Source organism: Carcharodon carcharias, chromosome 15 (genome assembly GCF_017639515.1).
Source record: "Carcharodon carcharias isolate sCarCar2 chromosome 15, sCarCar2.pri, whole genome shotgun sequence".
In the NCBI taxonomy this organism is placed as follows: domain Eukaryota; kingdom Metazoa; phylum Chordata; class Chondrichthyes; order Lamniformes; family Lamnidae; genus Carcharodon; species Carcharodon carcharias.
Window position 1 is genome coordinate 6,227,668 of NC_054481.1, and position 21,184 is coordinate 6,248,851.

A 21,184-nucleotide genomic window follows, 5' to 3' on the forward strand; every position below is an offset into this window, starting at 1 on the left:
TTGCTTCAAATTTCCAGCATCCGCAGTATTTTGCTTTCACCACCCCAGCTATCTGTTCTTCATGCCTTTAAAATTCTACCAACTAATTCTTACGGCCTCTCTTCATTCTTCCTATCAATATGCGTCACTTCACACTTCTACGTTAAATTTCACCTGCCACTTGTCTGCCATTTTAACCTATGTCCTGCTGAAGTCCATTACAATTCTCCTATCCTCCAGAACGCTCTGTAGCTGAGGGGTGACCAAATCCTGGAAAGTGTACACCAGGAAATTCTCAGCCTCCCATATGCCCTGCAGTGACTGTAGCTGATCCTCAAGCTCAGAAACCCCGAGCTCAAGCAACAGAGGCACTGCCTGACACAGGATTATCCAGGACACAAGAAGAATTCTGGAGTTAGGAACATAGAATCAGGCATAGGTCATTTAGGCCTGCAAGCTTGTTCCGCCATTAAATGAGATCATGGCTGATTTATGCCCTAACTTCGTATACCCACCCATACCCCATAATACCTTTAGTTAAAAGAGGTCTATCAATCTCAGATTTTAAATTAACAATTAGCCCAGCATCAACTGCGATTCGTAGAACGAAGTTCCAAACTTCTACCACATTTCGTAAGTAGATGCGTTTCCTAATTCACACCTGAAAGGCCAGACTCTTAATTTTTAGGCTTAATCCTTAGTCCAACATGCTCTAGCAGGCAGAAATAATTTCTCTCTATCTACCTTATCAGTTCCCCCTAATATCTTGATAACTCCCCTCGTGGCACATGAGTTACAGCCAACGGTTCACATTATCGCATCATTCTGTTTAATGAAATTCCTTTAGATCCGTTAAGTGACTAAATATTTATATATTTACTCTTGGTTTAATTTTTTTAGCACCTCCTTCCCTCTCTGCTCCAAATTCCCACTCTAACCAAATTTGTGCCGCCACTCTGCTGAACCCACCACCTTATTTTGTAGATTCTACCAGCGCCTTGCACACATTATTGTGAAGGGACCACATCATTTGTAAGTGGGATCAGAATATTGTAGGAAACAACTGAGCTGAGCTGGAAAACAAACTGCTACAATTAATTGTCCATGTCCAAATGCAGCAAGACCTGGACAATATCCAGGTTTGGGCAGACAAATGGCAAGTAACATTCGCGCCACACAAGTGCCAGGCAATGACACTCTCCAACATGAGAGAATCCAACCATCGCCCCTTGAGGTTCAATGACATTACCATCACTGAATCCCCCACTATCAACATCCTGGGGGTTACCATTGACCAGAAACTGAATTGGCCGAGCCATATAAATACTGCGGCTACAAGAGCAGGTCATAGGCTTGGAATCCTGCGATGAGTAACTCACCTCCTGACTCCCCAAAGCTTGTCCACCATCTACAAAGCACAAGTCAGGACTGTAATGGAATACTCTCCACTTGCCTGGATGAGTGCAGCTCCCACAACACTCAAGAAGCACAAGATCAACCAGGACAAAGCAGCCCGCTTGATTGGCACCACATCCACAAACATTCAGTCCCTCCACCACTAATGCACAGTAGCAGCAGTGTGTACTATCTACAAGATGAACTGCAGGAACTCACCAAGGCTCCTTAGACAACGCCTTCCAAACCCATGACCACTGCTATCTAGAAGGACAAGGGCAGCAGATAGATGGGAACACCACCACCTGGAAGTTCCCCTCCAAGACACTCACCATTCTGACTTGGAAATATATCGCCTTTCCTTCACTGTTGCTGGGTCAAAATCCTGGAACTCCCTCCCTAACAGCACTGTGGGTGTACCTACACCACATGGATTGCAGCAGTTCAAGAAGCAGCTCACCATCACCTTCTCAAGGGCAATTAGGGAAGGGCAATAAATGCTGGCACAGCCAGCGAAGCCCACATCCCATAAATGAAAGCATTTAAAATATTTTTTCCTGGTTTAAGATTTTCAGCTCCAAATAACTATTTTCACCCACAAACCCACAGTTTTCTCATTTCACAGAATCACAGAATTATTACAGTGCAGGAGGAGACCATTCGGCTGGCTCTCCAAAGGAGCAATCTACCTAGTGCCATTCCCTCTTTTTCTCTCGACAGTCTTGCACACTCTTCTTTTTCAGATAATAATCCAATTCCCTTTTGAATGCCTCAGTTGAACCTGCCTCCAGATCCCAACCACTCACTGCAGGAAGTTTCTCCTCCTGTCACCATTGCTTCTTTTGCAAATTACCTTCGATCTGTGCCCTCTTGTGCTTGATCCTTTCACCAAGGGAAACAATTTTTCATTATTTACACTGTCCAGGCCCCTCATGATTTCGAATACCTATGTCAAACCTCTTCTCGACCATCTCTTCTTGAAGGAATACGGTCCCATTTCTCCAGTCCAGCTATGTTAATGAAGTTCCTCACCCTTGGAACTATTCCTGTGAATCTTTTCTGCACCTTCTCTAATGCCTTCACATCCTTCCCAAGCTGCAGCACCCATAACTGGCGCAGTACACAGGTTGAGACCGAAGCAGTGCTTTAAACAAGTTTAACATAACTTAAACAAAATTACCTGGAAAAACTCAGCAGGTCTGGCAGCATCGGCGGAGAAGAAAAGAGTTGACGTTTCGAGTCCTCATGACCATTCGACAGAACTTGAGAACCTTAACATAGCTTCCTTGCTTATGGACTCCAGGACTCTATTAATAACGCCTAGGTTGCCGCATGCTTTATCATCCTGTCCTGCCACCATCAATGACTTAAGCACTTATAGACCCAGGTCCCTCTCTTCCAGCGGTTCCTTTAGAATTGCACCCTTTATTCTATATATCTCTCCACATTATTCCTAACAAAATGATTCACTTAATACTTCTCTAAATTTAAGAGTAACAAAATCAGCTTTTAAAGCACCAGCAGCATGCATCATGAAATTGTGAACTCCCACTTGAAGTTCTGCATCATTAATTTTACTACACACCTGGCAGTGCAGAAGCTGAATGTTTACCCTCTAGTTTCCAGAAAAATATTTTGTCACGCTTTCATATCATGAAAATTTATAGCATTTTTTGCACAATATAAAATCCTGCAAACTTTATTTTAAAACGATCAATACTCACAGAATCCTTAACAGATTCAGAGAAGAGAGGAGGCTGATCTGTTAAGCAGGAAAGGACAAATCCTATCAATACTAGAACAAAATAGAGGTAAAAGGTCGTATCCCGAAAAACATCAATGTGAGAGACCTAAAAAATAAAAAGACAACAAATTACTACACAGCAGCTATTTTGTTAACACTGTGAGCTTCTTTCTGCTGAAAAGTTATAGTTTGTGCAATAAGAGAATCGGAAGAGTGAGGAGAACAACAGTCCCAAGAATTTAAATAGCAAAGCAGCGAGAAAAAAAATACCAAGTGATGCCACAGCACAAGGGAGCACAGAGTGGAGAATTTTACAAGTCGCGTGAGTTAACCTACCCTGTACTTAATCTAGATCAATAAATTAATTAAAACTAAAATAAAATAAGCTAAGTTGAATCAGAGAGCCCGAAAGAAAGGGAGCACAAACGTCAGGGAGGCCAGTTAAAAAAACACCTAAAATGATATCAGCGCAAGGGAAGCAGCTGATTGGTGAGTGTCTTTTACTTAGTCCTAACTAACAACATAAATAAACTTAATAGTCTAATAAATAGAGAGATGGGAGGGCACCTCAGTCCCATCAAATGCATGTCCTGTATCTGTGGAAATTCCAAGTGCTTCTCATGCCCTGGCCAACCGCCTATACAGGAAGTGTCATCAGCTGAGCAGCTCTAGCTCTGGGTTTCGGATCCTAAATAGCACCTGACTGCCTCGTGGATGAACTGCAGCAACGTGGATAGCACGTTTCTGGAGGTGGTCGCCCTGCAGCTTAAAATTGTGTAGGAAAACAGGGAACGGGTGACTGCCATTTGAGGACGACCAGGCAGGTAGCTCAGGAACAAATACAAAAAAGGCTGAAAAACTCAGCAGGTCTGACAGCATCTGTGGAGAGAAAGACAGAGTTAACTTTTCGAGTCTTCTTCAGAGCTCTGTAGCTCTGTTAACTCTGGCTTCCTCTCCACAGGTGCTGTCAGGCCTGCTGAGTTTTTCCAGCATTTTTTGATTTTTGTTTCAGATTTCCAGCATTCGCAGTATTTTGCCTTTATCCAGGTAGCTCAGGAGTCCCCCAAGTGCATCTCATTCTTCAACCGGTGTTCAGCTTTGACTACCTGCGAGCGTAATGGTTCTTCTGGGGAGTGCAACCAGAGCCAAATCCACAGCACCAGGGGTCGCTGAGCTGTACGGGGCTTGGTGGAGGAAGATTGTATAAGTAATAAGGCCAAGGGATTCAATGGTTAGGAGTACAGACAGGCATTTATACAGTCGTAGATATGATTCAGAATGGGATGTTGCCTCCCTGATGCCAGGCTCCATGATGTCACTGCGTGGTTGCAGAACATTGACAGGGGAGGATAAACAGCCAATGGTTATGGCCAACAGCATAGGTTGAAAGTTGGATGAGGTCCTGCAGACATGTTTTAGGCAGCTAGGGAAGAGATTATTAAGCAGAATATCAATCATAATTACTTCCAAATTACTCCCGGTGCCATGCATTAGTGAGTATAGAAATAGGAGGATAGCGCTGATGAACGCAGGACTGAAGAGTGCAGGAAGAGGGTTTTAAATTCATGGGACATTGCGACTGGTTGGGTGAGGTAAGGCTTGTAAAGCCCAAACGGTTTGCAACTGGCACTGTGGGGCTCTTCATTATTGCTGTTGGAGAGGGTGGGCACCAGAAAGGACAAACAAGGTACACAAAGGATTTGGAAAGGCAACAAAAGAATAAGAAATAGTAAAGTATTAGGTGATTAGGTGGGATCAGACCAAGAGGCAATAAAAGGATGTCTAAATTAGGCTCACGGTACATGGCGTTGTGATGACCCACGTGCGTTTGGGGCAAAAAAAAATCCTATATTTTATCTTGGGGTGATGGTCTCATTAAGAAGTAGGCTTCTCAAGGTTATGATTTATGTTAAAGCACCTTGCTTTAAGATTATGTGACCAGGTTGCCTAAGGGACAAAAAAATGGAGTAAAAGGTCAGCATAAGTTAATTATAGCAGGTGAATCCATGTTCAGATTTTTCAGTTGGAGAGCAAGCTGTCTGCAGAAGAGGAAACATCTCTCTCAAACAAAGTTCAGTTGGTGTGTTGGTTAAAAAAAGAGTGTAAAACTCTTGTTAACTGATGGGTTGAACTTTAGTATAGCCAAACTGAGTGCAAGAGAGCACACTCAGATGTAAAACTCCAGAGTTAAAGAACATTAGAACCAGGGGAGTTCTGACCCAAGGTAGCTATGCTTAAGATGCCAGTGTTGAACAGGGGGTTTGCAATCGTAAGATGGTTGGAGGAGATCTAAAGAGACAACCTTGCTGGAAGCCCAAGCAATCTCAATCCTTGTACAAATCTTCAAAGCAATACTCAGACCAAGTAGCTAATCATCCAATTTTTCATAAGTATTGGACTTGTGTTTTGGGTGCAAGTCTAACAGGTGTGGAAGGCAAATGGAGTGAAGATAGATAAGTAATTGAGAGTTCACTGCACTTATATTACCTTTAACGCAACTATTTAAGAAAGTGTGTATTTATTAGTATTCATGGTCTTTGAATTTGGTGTAGTAAAATTATTTTGATTTAAACCCTGAAGCTTATGGCTTCATCCTTTTAGTAAATACCTGGGCTTTTGAATTCTTAAAAAAGAATTTACTGGTTTTCACCAAGATCAAAATAATTGGGGGTTCCAGCAGAATCGCGAATTCACAGATTGTGACAGGTGATAAGGTGACTAGGATATTGGCTAAGGTTTAGGCTAACAGGAGTTCATGGCAAATTTTACTACATGAAGTGAACTGCAGGAGGCTGTGTCAGTTCGAAGACTTTTCTGAAGAGAGAAGATTTATCCCCAGGTGATTTGCATTAACGAAGGTTAGGTTAATAAAATTAGCAGGAAAGTTGAAGTTAGGGATAAAAGCACATGAACCAATACTGTGTAAACTCAAAAAGTGTGGTGAATAAGGTTGGGGAGCTGCAAGGGAAATAAGCACAAGAGAGTGTGACATGGTGACAAGAGAGGCCGGCTCAAAAAACCCAATCTTAAAAGGGACCACGCAGTGCAACAAGCTAGCCATGCACAGCAAGCAAATTAGAGAGAACATTGCTGGATACAAGCAACTGGATTGTGCACTCCCTGCTGGCCTTTTTGCTACCTGCAACCCACTCCTGAACTGTCTGAAATTTTACAGGGGGTCAATTTAATGGCTAGTTTAAAGTCTCATCCCAACCCTATCATTGTCAGGCAAGGGGGTGAGTCCCCCTTTGTAGAGGTACCCCCCCACCCTCTTCACACAAGGCATACCCCCACTTTAATCCTTCACCAGCCTCTGGAACACAGCTCCCCTACTCTCCCTGCTGAGACCCCCGACCTTGTCATTATCTGGGCTCTTCTGTAACGTAGGACAGTTGGTAGTTGCAGCAGTGACCACCACTCCCACTGCTGGAATGACAGGCCCGCTGGCCAATTAAAGGCAGGACTCCTACCAAGATAGGGGCAACATCTCATCTGAAAGCAATTAATGCTACTCCTAGCATTACAATTGCTGCAAAGAAGCAAACAGGATCATGGGCAGGCTTCCCCATTCCTGACTTTTTAGATGAGCTGGTTGGGTGGTGGGGGTGGGGGGGCCCTCTCCACGATCAAGCACAAGCAGGAAAAACAGGAGAGGAGTGGTAATATTGATTCTGAATAATATTACAGTTCTGGAGAGAAAAGATGTCCTGGAGGGATCAAGGACAGAATCTGTTTTGTTAAGAAACCACAGAGGTGCTATTACACTACTGGATGTATTCTACAGGCCACTATTGGGAAAAACCTAGAGGAACAAATTTGCAGTGAAATTACAGAGGGGTGTAAAAACAACAGGCTACTAATAATAGGTACTTCAATTATCCTAATACTGGAATAGTAACAGTGTAAAGGACAGGGAGATGGAAGGGTTTTTGAAGTATGTTCAGGAAAGTTTTCTGGATCAGTCCATTTCCAGCCCAATGAAGATGGAGGCATTGCTGGATCTGGTTCTGGGGAATGAAGTGACTCAAATGGATCAAGTGCAATGGAGGAAAATGTAGGGAACAGAATAATGGAATAGTTATAGCACAGGAGGCGGCCATTCAGCCCCATCGTTTCTATGCTGGCTCTCTGAAGGATCAACTCACTTGCCACTTCCTTGCCTTTTCTCTGTAGCCCTGCATTTTTTTTTCCTTTTCACATAATGACCCAATTCACTTTTCAAAGTATCTATTGACGCTACTCCACCACAATCTCAGGCAGTGTATTCCAGATCGTGGCCACTCACTGCATGAAAAAAATTCTCAAGTCACCATTGCTTCTTTTGACAATTACCATAAATCTGCAGCCTCTTGATCCTTCAAACAATGAAAGCAGGTGCTCCCTATCTACTCTGTCCAGACCCCTCATAATTTTGAGTATCTTTATCAAATCTATTCCAAATAGAACAGTCCCAACTTCTCCAATCCTTCTACGTAACTAAAGTTCTTCATTCCTGGAACCATTCTCGTGAATCTTTTCTGCACCCTCCCTAATGGCTTCACATCCTTCCAAAAGTGTGGTGCCCAGAAATGGACACAATGCTCCAATCCTGTTTAATATAAATTTCCTTGCTTTTGTACTCTATGCCCCTATTGATAAGCCCAGGATGCTCTATGTTTTTATTAACTGCTCTTTCAACCTGCGCTGCCATCTTCCATGATTTCTGTACATTAACACCCAGGTCCCACTGCTCCTGCACCCCTTTAGAATTGTACCCTTTATTTTATATTGCCTCCCTACGTTCTGCCTCCCAAAATGAATCACTTTACACTTCTCTGCATTAAATTTCATCTGCCACTTGCCTGCCCATTCAACCAACTTGTCTATATCCTTTTTAAATTCTACACCATCCTCTTCATTGCTCACAATACTTAGAAGTTCCATATTATCTGCAAATTTTGAAATTGTGCCCTGTACACCAAGTTCTAGGCCAATGAGATATATCAGGAAGAGCAGGGGTCCTAACACCGACCTCTGGGAACCTCCACTATAAATCTTCCTCCAGTTGAAAAACAAATCGCTCACCATTTCCTGTTACTCAGCCAATTTTGTATCCATTTTACTACTGTCCCTTTTATTCCATGAGCTCTAATTTTGCCAACAAGTTTATTGTGCAGTACATTATCAAATGCCTTTTGGAAGTCCATGTATACCACATCAATAGCATTACCCTCATCAACCCTCTCTGTTACCTCTTCAAAAAACAAGCAAGTCAATTAAACATGATTTACCCTTAACAAGTCCATCTGGCTTTCCCTATTTGTCCAAGTGGTTATTAACTTTGTCCCGGATTATCGGCTCTAAAAGTTTCTCCGCCACCAAGGTTAAACTGACTGGCCTTAGTTGCTGGGCTTATCTTTTACACCTTTGTTTAAAAGAGGATGTAATATTTGCAATTCTCCAGTTCTCTGACCAAAAGCATAGTAAAAACAACAGATTTAAGAAGATATTTAAAGGTGGAAAGGAGCAGGTGTTAAGCTAAGGAGCTCCTGAAAGTGGGGTTGAACTGCTTGAACGCTCAGACAGAAACAGCAATGTAGAAAAAGGACAGCAACAAGTGCAAAATGTCAGACCAAGGGGTCTGGGATGAGATGCAAGGGTGAAAGTCACTTAATAACTTAATTGACAAGAATCAAGGATTTAAAACCTAACACATTGGGGACAGGAGGTCAATATAAAAGGAAATTAATCAGGCTTTCCTGCTCCTAATTAATATGAAACTGTACCTGGTTTAAAGTGCACCATGTAAACATGAATGGTCTTGGCACTAATGACCCCTTCCACCCAAGGTGGAATTGGCTCTGTTCAAGTTGACACGCAAATGATCACCAATTGGACAAGACAACAGAAAGCTTCACTTACAACACAACACAGTATTCAGTGCAGAGTGCAAGAAAGCCAAATATAACCACTGCCTTCAGCATGAATGTCAAACACTTCATCTTAACCTCTTGACATAACCACATGCAGATTCAAAATGTTTACAGCAAAAGAAAAAGATCCCCATGTGCCTTGACCTGTGCAAAGCAAGTATAAAAGCCACAAAATTCCTGCAGCTAGTTCCTTCATACAGCTAGGTGTAACACTGAAAATTAAAGTTCACAAATTAACCAGCACAGAATTAACTGGAAGGGTTGCATTTTGATTACAAAATACATTAATCCAACAATGTTTCTCACCTTGCCATCCTATTATGAAACATTGCTTTGTTCTTAATGGCTGTCAACATACCTGCCAACTTTTCAAAATAAAGAATTCTCAAGCACCAGCATAGAAGCTGCTGCAATTATTTAATGGATTAAAACAAGAGTGGTTTGAAACTAAACCATACAGATATCAGTTTCAATCCCTGGGCTATAACCAAGTTAGCCAACTCAGTAGTCTCAGTGACCAGTAAACTCTTCAGAAAAGCAGAGCAGTTAAAAACATGACTGAGCTCTACAATCGGATAACCCATCAACACCCTCTGCTGAGTTCACACGTAAGGCATGAGGTATCAGAGGGCAACCAGGCTCCATGAAACCACACTCTGCAACAATCCCCACCTTCATAAAAGAAAAGATACCGGGGTGGGGGAGGTGTAAACAAAGGTACTTTGAAATTAGATTTTAAATATAAAAAATAAATACATGTAGAATTAAGAATACCTTAAACGCATCAAAAAAGTTAATCTTTTCATCATCCTTACCTGATTAATAGAGTGCATTATTTTGGACCTCAATGGTGGTATGGCACACACCAACGCAAGCAACCAAAAGATCAAAAGAACAGCAGAGGATTGGACACCCTTCAGCCTCTCATACTGGATGAGGAAAACTGCAAGCAACTGATAACAGGATTAAATTTTGTTTGTAAAAAAGTTCACTTAGCTTTGACATACTCTCAACTTCAAGTGTGGCTAGGTTAGGTGGTCTATCACAAATCTCACATGTACAAGTTAAACTCGTGTGCGCTAGAAAGCTAGTATCTACATCAGCCAACAACAAAGTGCATTTTACATAGCACCTTTAACAGTGAAAATCATCCGGCACTTCATTATGCAGAAAAAGTTGAAACCAAGTGAAATAAAGAAATACTGGGGGGATAACTAAGATGTTAATCAAAAATGTAAGTTTTAAACAAGGAGAGAGAGGCAGAGAAACAGAGCAGTTTACAGACAGATTTTCAGAATTCAGGGCCGAGATGACTGAAGTCCTGGTGTTCAATACTGGGGTAACTGGAGTGAGGGTATGCTAGAGACCAGAGATTGAATTAGAGGCATTGAAGTACAGGGTGGTAGGCCAGCTAGGAGGGCATCGGAATAGGTGTAAAAGCAAAATACTGCGGATGCTGGAAATCTGAAAAAAAATAGAAAATGCTGGAAAAACTCAGCAAGTCTAAGAGCATCTGCGGAGAGAAAGACAGAGTTAACGTTTCAAGCCTGTATGACTCTTCTTCAGACCTAAAAAAGGGTAAAAATGTGATTAAATTTATACTGTTTAAAGTGGATGGAGCAGGTGAAGCCGAATAGAAGACCAGCAATAGTTGGAGGCAAAGGAGAGAAGTCATGAACAAAAGGACAAACGGGTGTAAATGGTAGTGGTACTGGATAAAGGAGGTGCTGATGGTAGCATTAAGGTCAGAAAGCTGAATGTGGTAATAGCAAGACAAGGATAAGCACTCTGGAAAAAACATGAACAATCCTTCTCTTCCTTGGCCTCTCTGTCTCAACTTCTGATGATAAGACTGTCCACCAATATTCATTACAAACCCACAGACTCCCACTGCTACCTCGACTACAGTTCCTCACGCCCTGCTTCCTTTAAAGGACTCCATCTCATTTCTCAGTTCCTTCGCCTCCATTGCATCTGTTCCGATGATGCCACTTTCCAAAATGGCACTTCTGACATGCCTTCCTTCTTCCTTATCCGAAGTTTCCCACCCACTGTTGTTGACAGGGCCCTCAACCATGTCCAACCCATCTCCCGAGCCTCTGCCCTCACACCTTCCTCTCCCTCCCAGAACTAAAATAAGGACCCCTTGTCTTCGCTTTTCACCCCACCAGCCTCCACATTCAAATGATCATCCTACACCATTTCTGCCAATTCCAGCCTGATGCCACCACCAAACACATCTTCCCTTCACCACCCCCCCTCCCCTCCTCCTCCCCCTTCGGCATCCCATAGGGATCATTCCATCCAGGATAGCCTGGTCTACTCCTCCATCACCCCCTAACACCTCATCCTCCCTCCCACACCACTTTCCCATGCAATCACAGAAGGTGCAACATCTGCCCCTTTACCTCCTCCCTCTTCACCATCCAATAGTCCAGACACTACTTTCAAGTGATGCAGCACTTCCTTTGCACCTCCTTCAATTTAGTCTATTGCATTCGCTGCTCACAATGTGGGCTCCTCTACATTGGAGAGACCAAATGCAGACTGGATGACCACTTTGCAGAACACCTTCGGTTTGTCCGCAAACATGACCCAGACCTCCTGTCGCTAGCCATTTCAACACAGCATCCTGCTCTCATGCCCACACCTTCCTCCTTGGCCTGCTGCAGTGTTCCAGTGAAGCCCAAAGCAAGCTGGGCAAACAGCACCTCATCTTCCGATTAGGCACTTCACAGCCTTCCAGACTTAACATTGAGTTCAACAACTTAAGACCATGAACACTCTCCCCCATCCTCACCCCTTTATTAAATATTAATTTTCATTTTTAAATTTTTTATTTGTTATCCACTCATTCTTATTTATTTTCATTTTTATTCATTGTTTTATCCCCAACTTTTATCCTATTTTCGATCTTTTTTCCCACCACCGTCCCCTCCCCCCACCCCCACTAGGGCTATCTGTCACTTGCTCGTCCTGCTTTCTACCCTTAATGTCACCATTAGCACATTCCCTAGGTAATATCACCACGTCAATACCTCTTTGTCCTTTTGTCTATGATATCTTTGGCAATCTCTTCTTTGCCTCCACCTATCACTGGCCCTCAATCCAGCTCCACCTGTCCCACCCCCCCTCAACCAGCTTATATTTCACCTCTTTTCTATTTTTTCTTGGTTCTGATGAAGAGTCATACGGACTCGAAACGTTAACTGTATTCATCTCCGCAGGTGCTGTCAGACCGGCTGAGTTTTTCCAGCTATTTTTATTTTTATTTCAGATTTCCAGCATCCGCAGTATTATGTTTTTGTCACTTGTTCACGCTGTTCTTTCCAGAGTGCTTACCCTTGTCCTGCTATTACCACATTCTGCTTTCTGACCTTAATGCCACCATCAGCACCTCCTTTAGCCAGTACCACTACCATTAACACCCCTTTGTTCTTTTGTTCAAGACATCTCTCCTTTGCCTCCAACTGTCGCTGGCCTTCTATCCAGCTACACCTGCTCCACCCACCTTAAACAGTATAAATTTCATCACATTTTTACTTCCCCTTAGCTCTTAAGAGTCATACAGACTCGAAACATTAACTCTGTCTTTCTCTCCACAGATGCTCTTAGACCTGCTGAGTTTTTCCAGCATTTTCTGTTTTTGTATCGGAATAGTTGTCTTTGGTAGCGACAGAAGTCTAGATGAGAATTTCACCATCAAAGCAGCGAAGACAACAGTGGAAACAAGCAATGTTACAAAGGTGGAAATAGGCGAGCTTCATAATTGTAAGGATAGGAGGTCGGAAGCTCAACCCGGGGTCAGAGAACATCACAGGTTCAAGTAGTCTGCTTGTAGTGGTCCAGGAGAAGGATGAAATCAGTGGCAATTAAGTGGAGTTTGTGATGGGGCCCAAAGACACTGGTTTTGAATAACGCATAAGCTTTCAACAAAAAAAATATAAAATCTTGAATTATTTTTGTTTATTCAGAAAAGAAGAGGGAATATTTAAGTATAACAATACAGCAAGCTTTCTCGCTTCAACTGTAGAAAATTAATTTGCTTCAGTATATATGGCAAAAGTGCTTTAGGGTTCAGGTTGCACGTACATGGTCATATAGCCAGGAAGTTATTTTTTCTAGAATCATCCACTGTAAATTTAAAGAAACCTTGTTGTTTCGGAGAAATTCTTAAACTTTCACGTACTCTATTTAAAAGTCATGTTTTTCAGATGTTAGAAAAGGGAAAAAGTGTCATTTTGGCAAGCTCATTCTCTTAGCCAGTATTAGAAAGGAACAGGAGGTAATTCCACAGTGGGGGGGTGGGTTCTCCTGCTGTGACTTAAGTACAAGCACTGCAGTAACAAAGTAAATAGCAAGAGAAAAAAAACCTCTCGTTTCTCTAGGATTTCACCAGTTATGGTGGTAGATCAAGAGAACCTCATGAAAATTCTTCCTTTAAAACCTGAATTTATAGAAACTAGTTCCCTAGCAGACTGGATGATGACAGAATGTAAACATTAGAAATCTGAATTGGCAAAGGCCAAAAGTGGTGCCTTTTGTGAATGGGAAGTCAGCTCACAATGAATGAACAGATGAGATGAGCAAGTTCCTTAAAGTAGAATTTTTCGCTCTCTCTAACTGCAATAATTGCGTTATTCTTCTAGGTGTGTAACACCTTATTATACATCTCTAACCAAGCTCTCCGAGGGAAGAACAGGGAAAAAAAATAAACAGATTCAATGCTCCCCAAGGAAAAAAACATTTTCCTTGCATCCAAATTTTGCATAAACCGTTGACTCAGTGCTCATATATGCCTGTGCCCTATCACCTCAAAAGTTCTTCAGCGTCTGCAGAAAGTATCTGCATTTATTGTTTTGAAACAATGATGATCTATTTTGGGGGCTTTAAAAAGTGGATTAACTGCATTTCACAATTCTTTATCTGTATTATTATTGCAAGTAAGCAAATTACCTCAATGCTTTCCTGCTTTTGTCAAAATGGGATCCATTTTGCTATCCAAAGCACATATAAATAGTAGATCTCATTACAGAATGAATTTCTAACAGGAACCAGTACCGAGGAGTACTTTTTAAATAGGCAATTTAGTTAAAAGAATTCCCCCTGGAAGCTGACAACACCACCACCAACTTGCACTTATATAGCAGTTGTAGTAAAACATTCCCATGAATTTCATCAGACCACTATCACTCAAAATTTGATACTGAGCCAAAGGAGGTTTCAGGACAGGTGACAAAAGCTTGGTCAAAGAGGTAGTTTTAAGGGAAGAGAGAGAAGTAGAGAGGCTGAAAGATTTAGGGAGGGAATTCCAGAGCTTCAGGCCTAAACAGTTAAAAGCATGGTTGCCAATGCTGGAGTGATCAAAATTATGGATGCGCTAGAATTGGAGGAGTTCAAAGACTTGAAGGAATGGAGGAGGTAACAAAGGATAGGGAGAGGTGAGGCCATGGACTGATTTGAGAACAAGGATGTAATTTGTGATCTGTTTAAAAATGCATATTGCAGTTGTTTTTATTCCTAAAAAGTGGCCTACTCAGTTACTGTAAACATAGAACTTTATGGTTTTTGGGCTACATTTAGCTAGTATAGTTTTTTTTTAAGTACTTAGCCAGTAGACAATTTGTTAATTAGTATCTGTGCGGGTCTCGCTGGGAAATAATGTGCACAAGCAGTGTCAGGGGTGTCATTTCCTTTGCCATGTAAGGTGCTAGTTAAGCTTGGTGGCTGATCACCCAGGGCAGTGTTAGGAGTGCAGGTTTATATTTGCAGTTCACGTCAAATTCAGGGGTGGATAGGTGACAAGCTGAGGGCAGGAAAACATTGGAGGGAAAAAGTAACTCAAGATTTTTCTTTTCACCCTGGCAGTTGAATGGAGACCAGAGATCTGGCTCTTAATCTTGGGTTGACATCCAGTGGGACATTGGCATCCAGAAGGGATCAGTGGTAACTGGATCAGCCCCCATCGTGTGGATGTGGGAGTTCATAAAATCCTTCCGCCATATGGAACTATCCACCCTATGGACTAGTATAAACGTACTTACTGTCATGAGAAAAAGGGTAACATCATGCCCCATCTGACTGATCATCTACCATGAATCCTTCAACAAATACACATCATTCTCCAGAGGAAGAATGCAAAGAAACAAAAACAAGAACATGCAAGAGATTTCAAAAAAAATATTGGTTGAAGCCTGGTAGGAAGCCTCCTGTCAGGAAAGGTTAATCAGATCGACTTCCAAGCATACTAATAGAACAGCACGATTGATTTGTCTTTATGTTATTTTGTATTAGCTTTTATCAGATAGGAAAGTATGATTCTTATACTGTAATATCTGAGAAATGTACAGCAATTTTGTATTGATGACCAGTGAACATTTGAACTGAGACAGACTCTTACAGAAGGTTTAAGAGGAAGTAACCACCTGCTTAAATGAGAGAAATTAATTGAAGATATCACAATGCATACTGGCTTCCAGGTTTCAGGTGAATTTTAAACATTGATATGGATGCAAGACAACAAAAGAGTAACATTTGGTTAAAAATATCTTAATTAAGAGTTCTATAGCATGGGAAAAAATCAGCTGATGCCGAATGCCCCAGAATCAAAGGCAGACTTACAACTGAAAGTTTCACAAGGTGATTAGCAATTATACGCAACAAGAAATTTCTGTTAGTTTTATCAACCTAAAGAGAACTATTTAGCTAAGAAAGCAGATACATTAAAGTTACTGCTAAAGTATGAATTTCAATACCTTCTTCCTTATTTAAATGCTTTTGTCTTTTGATGTTACCATGTAATATGACAACATCTCAATGGTCACATAGTAGGGGTGCGCGAAATGTATAAAAGTGGCAATATTACAAGTGGCAAATTATAGTCAGGATTTTAATTCAAATGATTCAATTATCCTGACGTCTTAGCTCAGAACTGTAATATGTTTGATGCCTCTATCTTAAGTGTTTAAGAATATACTACTGCATGTAAGACATACTTAACCTCAACATTTCAAGAACCTTATTGATTTTGAGGAATAGATAAAGCATCTAAATCAAAAATGAAAAAATCCTCTAACACTATCCATACAATGATTTATAAAATATACTTGGATAAATTACAGAATTTGCAATAAACCACTGAACTTCAATTTTTACATTTTTTAAATAAAACAAAAAAGAACATTTTTCACAATGCTCCCCAGTCATTCTACTCAATAAAGCAAGATGCAATAGATGATTTACAAAATGGCCTTGGTTGAATATTCATAATTTACATCCTATGTCAAAACAAAATAGCCACTACAAATCAATAAAACTTTCCATGCTGCTGTTCTTATAGCATTGATAGTGTGAGGGAATTTTAAATGTGTACAAAAATATTACAACCAGTTTGTAAAGAGCAAATTGGGAACACTTGGATTGAACTAAATTCAGGGTTTGTCACTATTATCGAAGTGTCACGCTAAATCAGCAAACCACGGAGGGGCTATTCAAATTAACGGCTGTATGCTACAAGTTGATTTTTAACATAAAACATAGAAACATAGAAAATAGCAGGAGTAGGTCATGCGAGCTTGCTCCACCATTCAATATGATCAAGGCTGATCCTCTATCTGAACACCATACTCCCGCTCTCTCCCCATACCCCTCGACACCTTTAGAGTCTAGAAATCTATTTCCTTCTTAAATATATTCAATGGCCTGGCCTCCACAGCCTCTGTAGTAGAGAATTCCACGGGTTCACCACCCTCTGAGTAAAGAAGTTTCTCCTCATCGCAGTCCTAAATGTTGTACCCCATTTTCTGAGATTGTGATCCCTTGTTCTAGACCACAACCAGTCTGTCCAGCCCTGTCAGAATTTTATACGTTTCAATGAATGGGGTCTCATTCTTCTAAACTCCAGTGAAAACAGGCCTAGTCAGCCCGATCTCTCCTCATACAACAAACTTGCCTTCCCAGGAATCAATCTGGTGAACCTTCACTGCACTCCCTCTACAGCAAGTATATATTTTCTTAGGTAAGGAGGCCAAAGCTGTATGCAATACTCCAGGTGTCCCACAATTCTCTTTTCTAAATAATAAAGCATGGCCTGCATCATCAAAACCATTTTTAAAAATGCTTTGCACGAAGAGCAACAGGTTATACAAAATTTCCCAACTTAAATTAAAAAAGCAATGTAATTACCATTGTAACCCCAAGTATTGCAGGGCTCACTATGTAAACAGGAGCTTGCCCAAGTCCTTCACTTCTCTCCCAGAAAGTGTAGAAAAGATCTGTCCAGCAGATTAGCCACAACACAAATCCCAAAACCTGTAATAAATATTATACAAAAAGTTAAACTTTATTAATGCTATAATGAGGGGGCATTAAGATCTCTATGAATGGATTAACTAAAATGTTCCGAATGGCTTCCTTATCTCTGGTTATAATCCAATAAATAAATACAAAAATAAAATCACAATACATAATTAAACATTTTTATAATCTTTTCCCTGAAAGATCTGCAGTGAAGCAACATTAATCCCATTTACACTGACAACTTGATTCTCAAAGAGTTGTGTGTTCAGTGTAAACTCTGAAAATCCTATATTGCTCCAGTGACACACATTGTGCCCCCAAGGCAGTCCTATGACACTGCAGAATTTAAATGCTAGAAAGCAAAAGGGAGAGCAGTCAGAGAAGGGCAAAGAGACTGCAAATATAAATGAAGTGAAGGTAGCAGAAGAGGCAGTGCTAAAGGTTATGGATCTGGGTCAAACAGAAATGTAAATGAATATAACTCCATAGATTCTTCTAAAACCGAAATTGACATTCAAAAGAAAATCTGTTGCTAAAGTGTAGATGTGAATCCTTTCAATGCTGACATTTTGGATTTCAAAACACAGATCAGTTTAGAGACTGCAGATACACTAGTTCCAGTGTTTTCTGCTGCTGAGCACCTGTACGTTCCAAATGACTGCTTTTATTTCATTATACTTAACTTTCACCAGTTGGGCAAAGTCTAGACAATCATATAATGCGATGGGATGCCAATGTCCCCAGCATCACAAATGCCAATCTTCTGCCAACTTAATTCACTCCATGATAACAAGAAACAGCTGAGCCCACTGGATACAGCAAAGATTATGGGCCCCAACAACATCCTGGCTGGAGTGAAGAATCGTAGCCCAAAACTACCTTACAAAAGTAATAAATTGCCCAGGAAAAATCCCAATCAGACCAATTTCCCCATCAGTCTGCCCTTAAATCAACCAAATGATGGAAGGTGCCATCGACAGTGCTATCAAGCAGCACTTACTTAACAACAACCTGCTCACCAATGCTCAGTCTGAGTTCTGCCTCCAGGTCTCACTACAGTCTTGTTCCAAACATGGACAAAGGAGCTGAATTCATGAGGAGAGAGTGGCTGCCCTTAGCATCAAGGCAGAACTTAGCCAAGTGTGGCATCAAAGAGCTGTTGCAAAATTGAAGTCAATGGGAATCAGGAGTAGGCTCTCTGGCTGGAGTCAGATCTGGCACAAAGGAAGATGGCTGTGGTTGATGGAGGCCAATCATTTCAACCCCAGCACATCACTGCAGGAGTTCCTCAGGTCCTAGGTTCAACAATGTTCAACTGCTCCATCAATGCTTTCCCTTCCATCATAAGTGCAACAATGGAGTTGTTCAATGACAGCTGCTCAATGTTCATTTCCATTTGCAATTCCTCAAATTATAAAGCAATCCGGGCGAGCATGCAACAAGACCTGGACAACATTCAGACTTGGGCTCATAAGCAGCAAGTGAGATTAATGCCACACAAGTGCCAAGCAATGACTATCTCCAACAAGAGGAAATCTAACCGTTTCCCCCTGATATTCAACAGCATTACCATCACTAAAACCCCTACCATCAACATCCTGGGAATTAACAATGACCCAAAAATTAACTGGACAAGCCACATAAACATGGTGTTACTAGAGCACATCTAAGGCTGGGGATTCTGCGGCCAGTAACTAACCTCCTGACTCCGCAAAACCTGTCCACCATCCAAGGATGGAATACTCCCCACTTGCCTGGATGAGTGCAATTCCAACACTCAAGGCACTCAACAACATCTAGGACAAAGCAGCCCACTTGATTAACTCCCCGTCCATCAGTATCAGAACAATGTGGCAGCAGTGTGCAATTTACCAAGGCTTCTTTGACAGCACCTCCCAAACTTGCAATCTCTACCACCTATAATGACAAAGATATCAGGCACATGGGAACATCACCACCTCCAAATCACACTCCATACTGACTTGGAAATATATTAGCTTTCCTTCATTGTTACTGGGTCAAAATCCAGGAACCACTACCTAACAGCACTATGGGTGTACCTACACCACACAGACTGCAATGATTCACTACCACCCTCTCACCCTTGCCAACGGTACCCAAAGACCACGAACCAGTAAAGAAAACATCTAATCTGTGAAAGACAATACGTACGCAGATATATACTGTAGAGTGATTAAACAGCTGTATCTCTTACCGTTTTAATTTTATTGAGAATTGACATTCTAATATAACCTCGGTCATGATAACGAAGAAACAAAAAGTAGAATGGAAAACAAATCCAGATGTAGATGCAAGGGATCCAGACTAAGATGGTTAGTTGGAAGCAGCGTGTAAAATCTGGATTATCTGTATACCAGGTTTTGTTTGAATCCTGCAATATACAAAATGAACAAGTTAACACCTGGAGCAAAACACGTTTTTCCTTCAAATCAAGGTACATTCATATCCATAAATGTAATCCACCTGTCTGCTCACACTCAAAAGCTACGGCATAGAGGCACACTTTTTTTGATGCCTTCTAAGCAAAGCATAGTCAGATACCGTAGCTCTTCCAGCAGCACAGGCTTTGCTGGAGACTGGGGAAAAGTCGGCTGAATACTTGATCATATTCTATCTAGAGCCAGATACTGTGGCCACACTGGTTAAAATCAACACCACCATCCCCTCCCCACCAAATTCAAAAGCATAGGCTTTTAATTTTAATAAAGTGAAATCAAAAAGTGCTAAATATACTCAACAGTTTGATCATCATTTGCAAAGAGAAAATATAAATTAAACTATGCAATGGTAAACCCTCTGGCAATGCTGAATGACAAAGATATCAGGCACATGGGAACATCACCATCTCCAAATCACACTCCATACTGACTTGGAAATATATTAGCTTTCCTTCATTGTTGCTGGGTCAAAATCCAGGAACCACTACCTAACAGCACTGTGGATGTACCTACACCACACAGACTGCAATGATTCACTACCACCCTCTCACCCTTGCCAGCGGTATCCAAAGACCATGAACCAGTCAAGAAAACAAGGAAATAAGCATTCTCCTTGATAGGACTATATAAAATGAAAGGTACGACGAAAAACAGATAAAAGTCAAGCACATCACTGCTGTCACTTAGTGGCAGTTGATGGCTTAAAGTATGACTTTTTTTTGAAGAGTGAAAGTTGTTACAAGATGGAAAGCAAGAAGTGTTGAAAAAAGTGAGACAATAACAATGCATGGCAGTAGAGAGCCAAGAAAAGAAAACATGTCTAAAAATAACTCCAAAATGGAGAGAAATGAAAAGGAGTTCGATGAGAGAAACAAAAAAGACAATGCAGCCTCACTCTGAAATTTCTACATTCTTTATTAAGATCAGAGTGCCCAGTAGAAAGATACCAGTCATGTCTGCATTGAATTTGTTTCGAACAGTGTTGGTGACTAAATCTGAAAGATAACAATTGGAACAAAGGGAAAATGGAAGAGGTGAACCACAAAGGAGAACACAGATGCTTAAGCAAGGAGGTTTTCCAATCTTCACAACGTAAAGGAGACCACGCTGTGAGCAGTAAGCAGGCGGTGGCATAGTGGTATTATCACTGATCTGGTAATCCAGAAGCTCAGGGTAATGCTCTGGGGGTCCTGAGTTCAAATTCCACTACCCAATTTGAATTCAATAGATATCTGAATTAGAAGTCTAAACCCATCTGGTTCACTAATGCCATTTAGGGGAGGAAATTTGCCATTTGGTCTGGCTTACATGTGACTCCAGATCTACAGTAATGTGGCTGACTCTCAGTTGTATCAAAACCACTAAAAAGTTAATAAAAAGGAATGAAACCGGACAGG

The 21,184-nt window shown here is 41.2% G+C and overlaps 1 protein-coding gene across 3 annotated transcripts in view; it reads right to left on the reverse strand.

Annotated features, from left to right (window-relative positions):
• The window catches only part of abcc1 (ATP-binding cassette, sub-family C (CFTR/MRP), member 1), a 95,696-nt gene that overhangs the window by 63,823 nt on the left and 10,689 nt on the right, over window positions 1-21,184 (reverse strand). Inside the window, exons 2-5 of one of the 3 annotated variants that reach the window (XM_041206163.1) lie at window positions 19,544-19,720; window positions 17,215-17,340; window positions 9,846-9,983; window positions 3,099-3,224 (exon numbers count right to left, since the gene is read on the reverse strand). In XM_041206163.1, coding sequence (XP_041062097.1) covers window positions 3,099-3,224; window positions 9,846-9,983; window positions 17,215-17,340; window positions 19,544-19,720 — 567 coding nt within the window. The remainder of the gene's footprint in view (window positions 1-3,098; window positions 3,225-9,845; window positions 9,984-17,214; window positions 17,341-19,543; window positions 19,721-21,184) is intronic. The other 2 variants (XM_041206165.1, XM_041206164.1) reach the window with 2 other exon arrangements.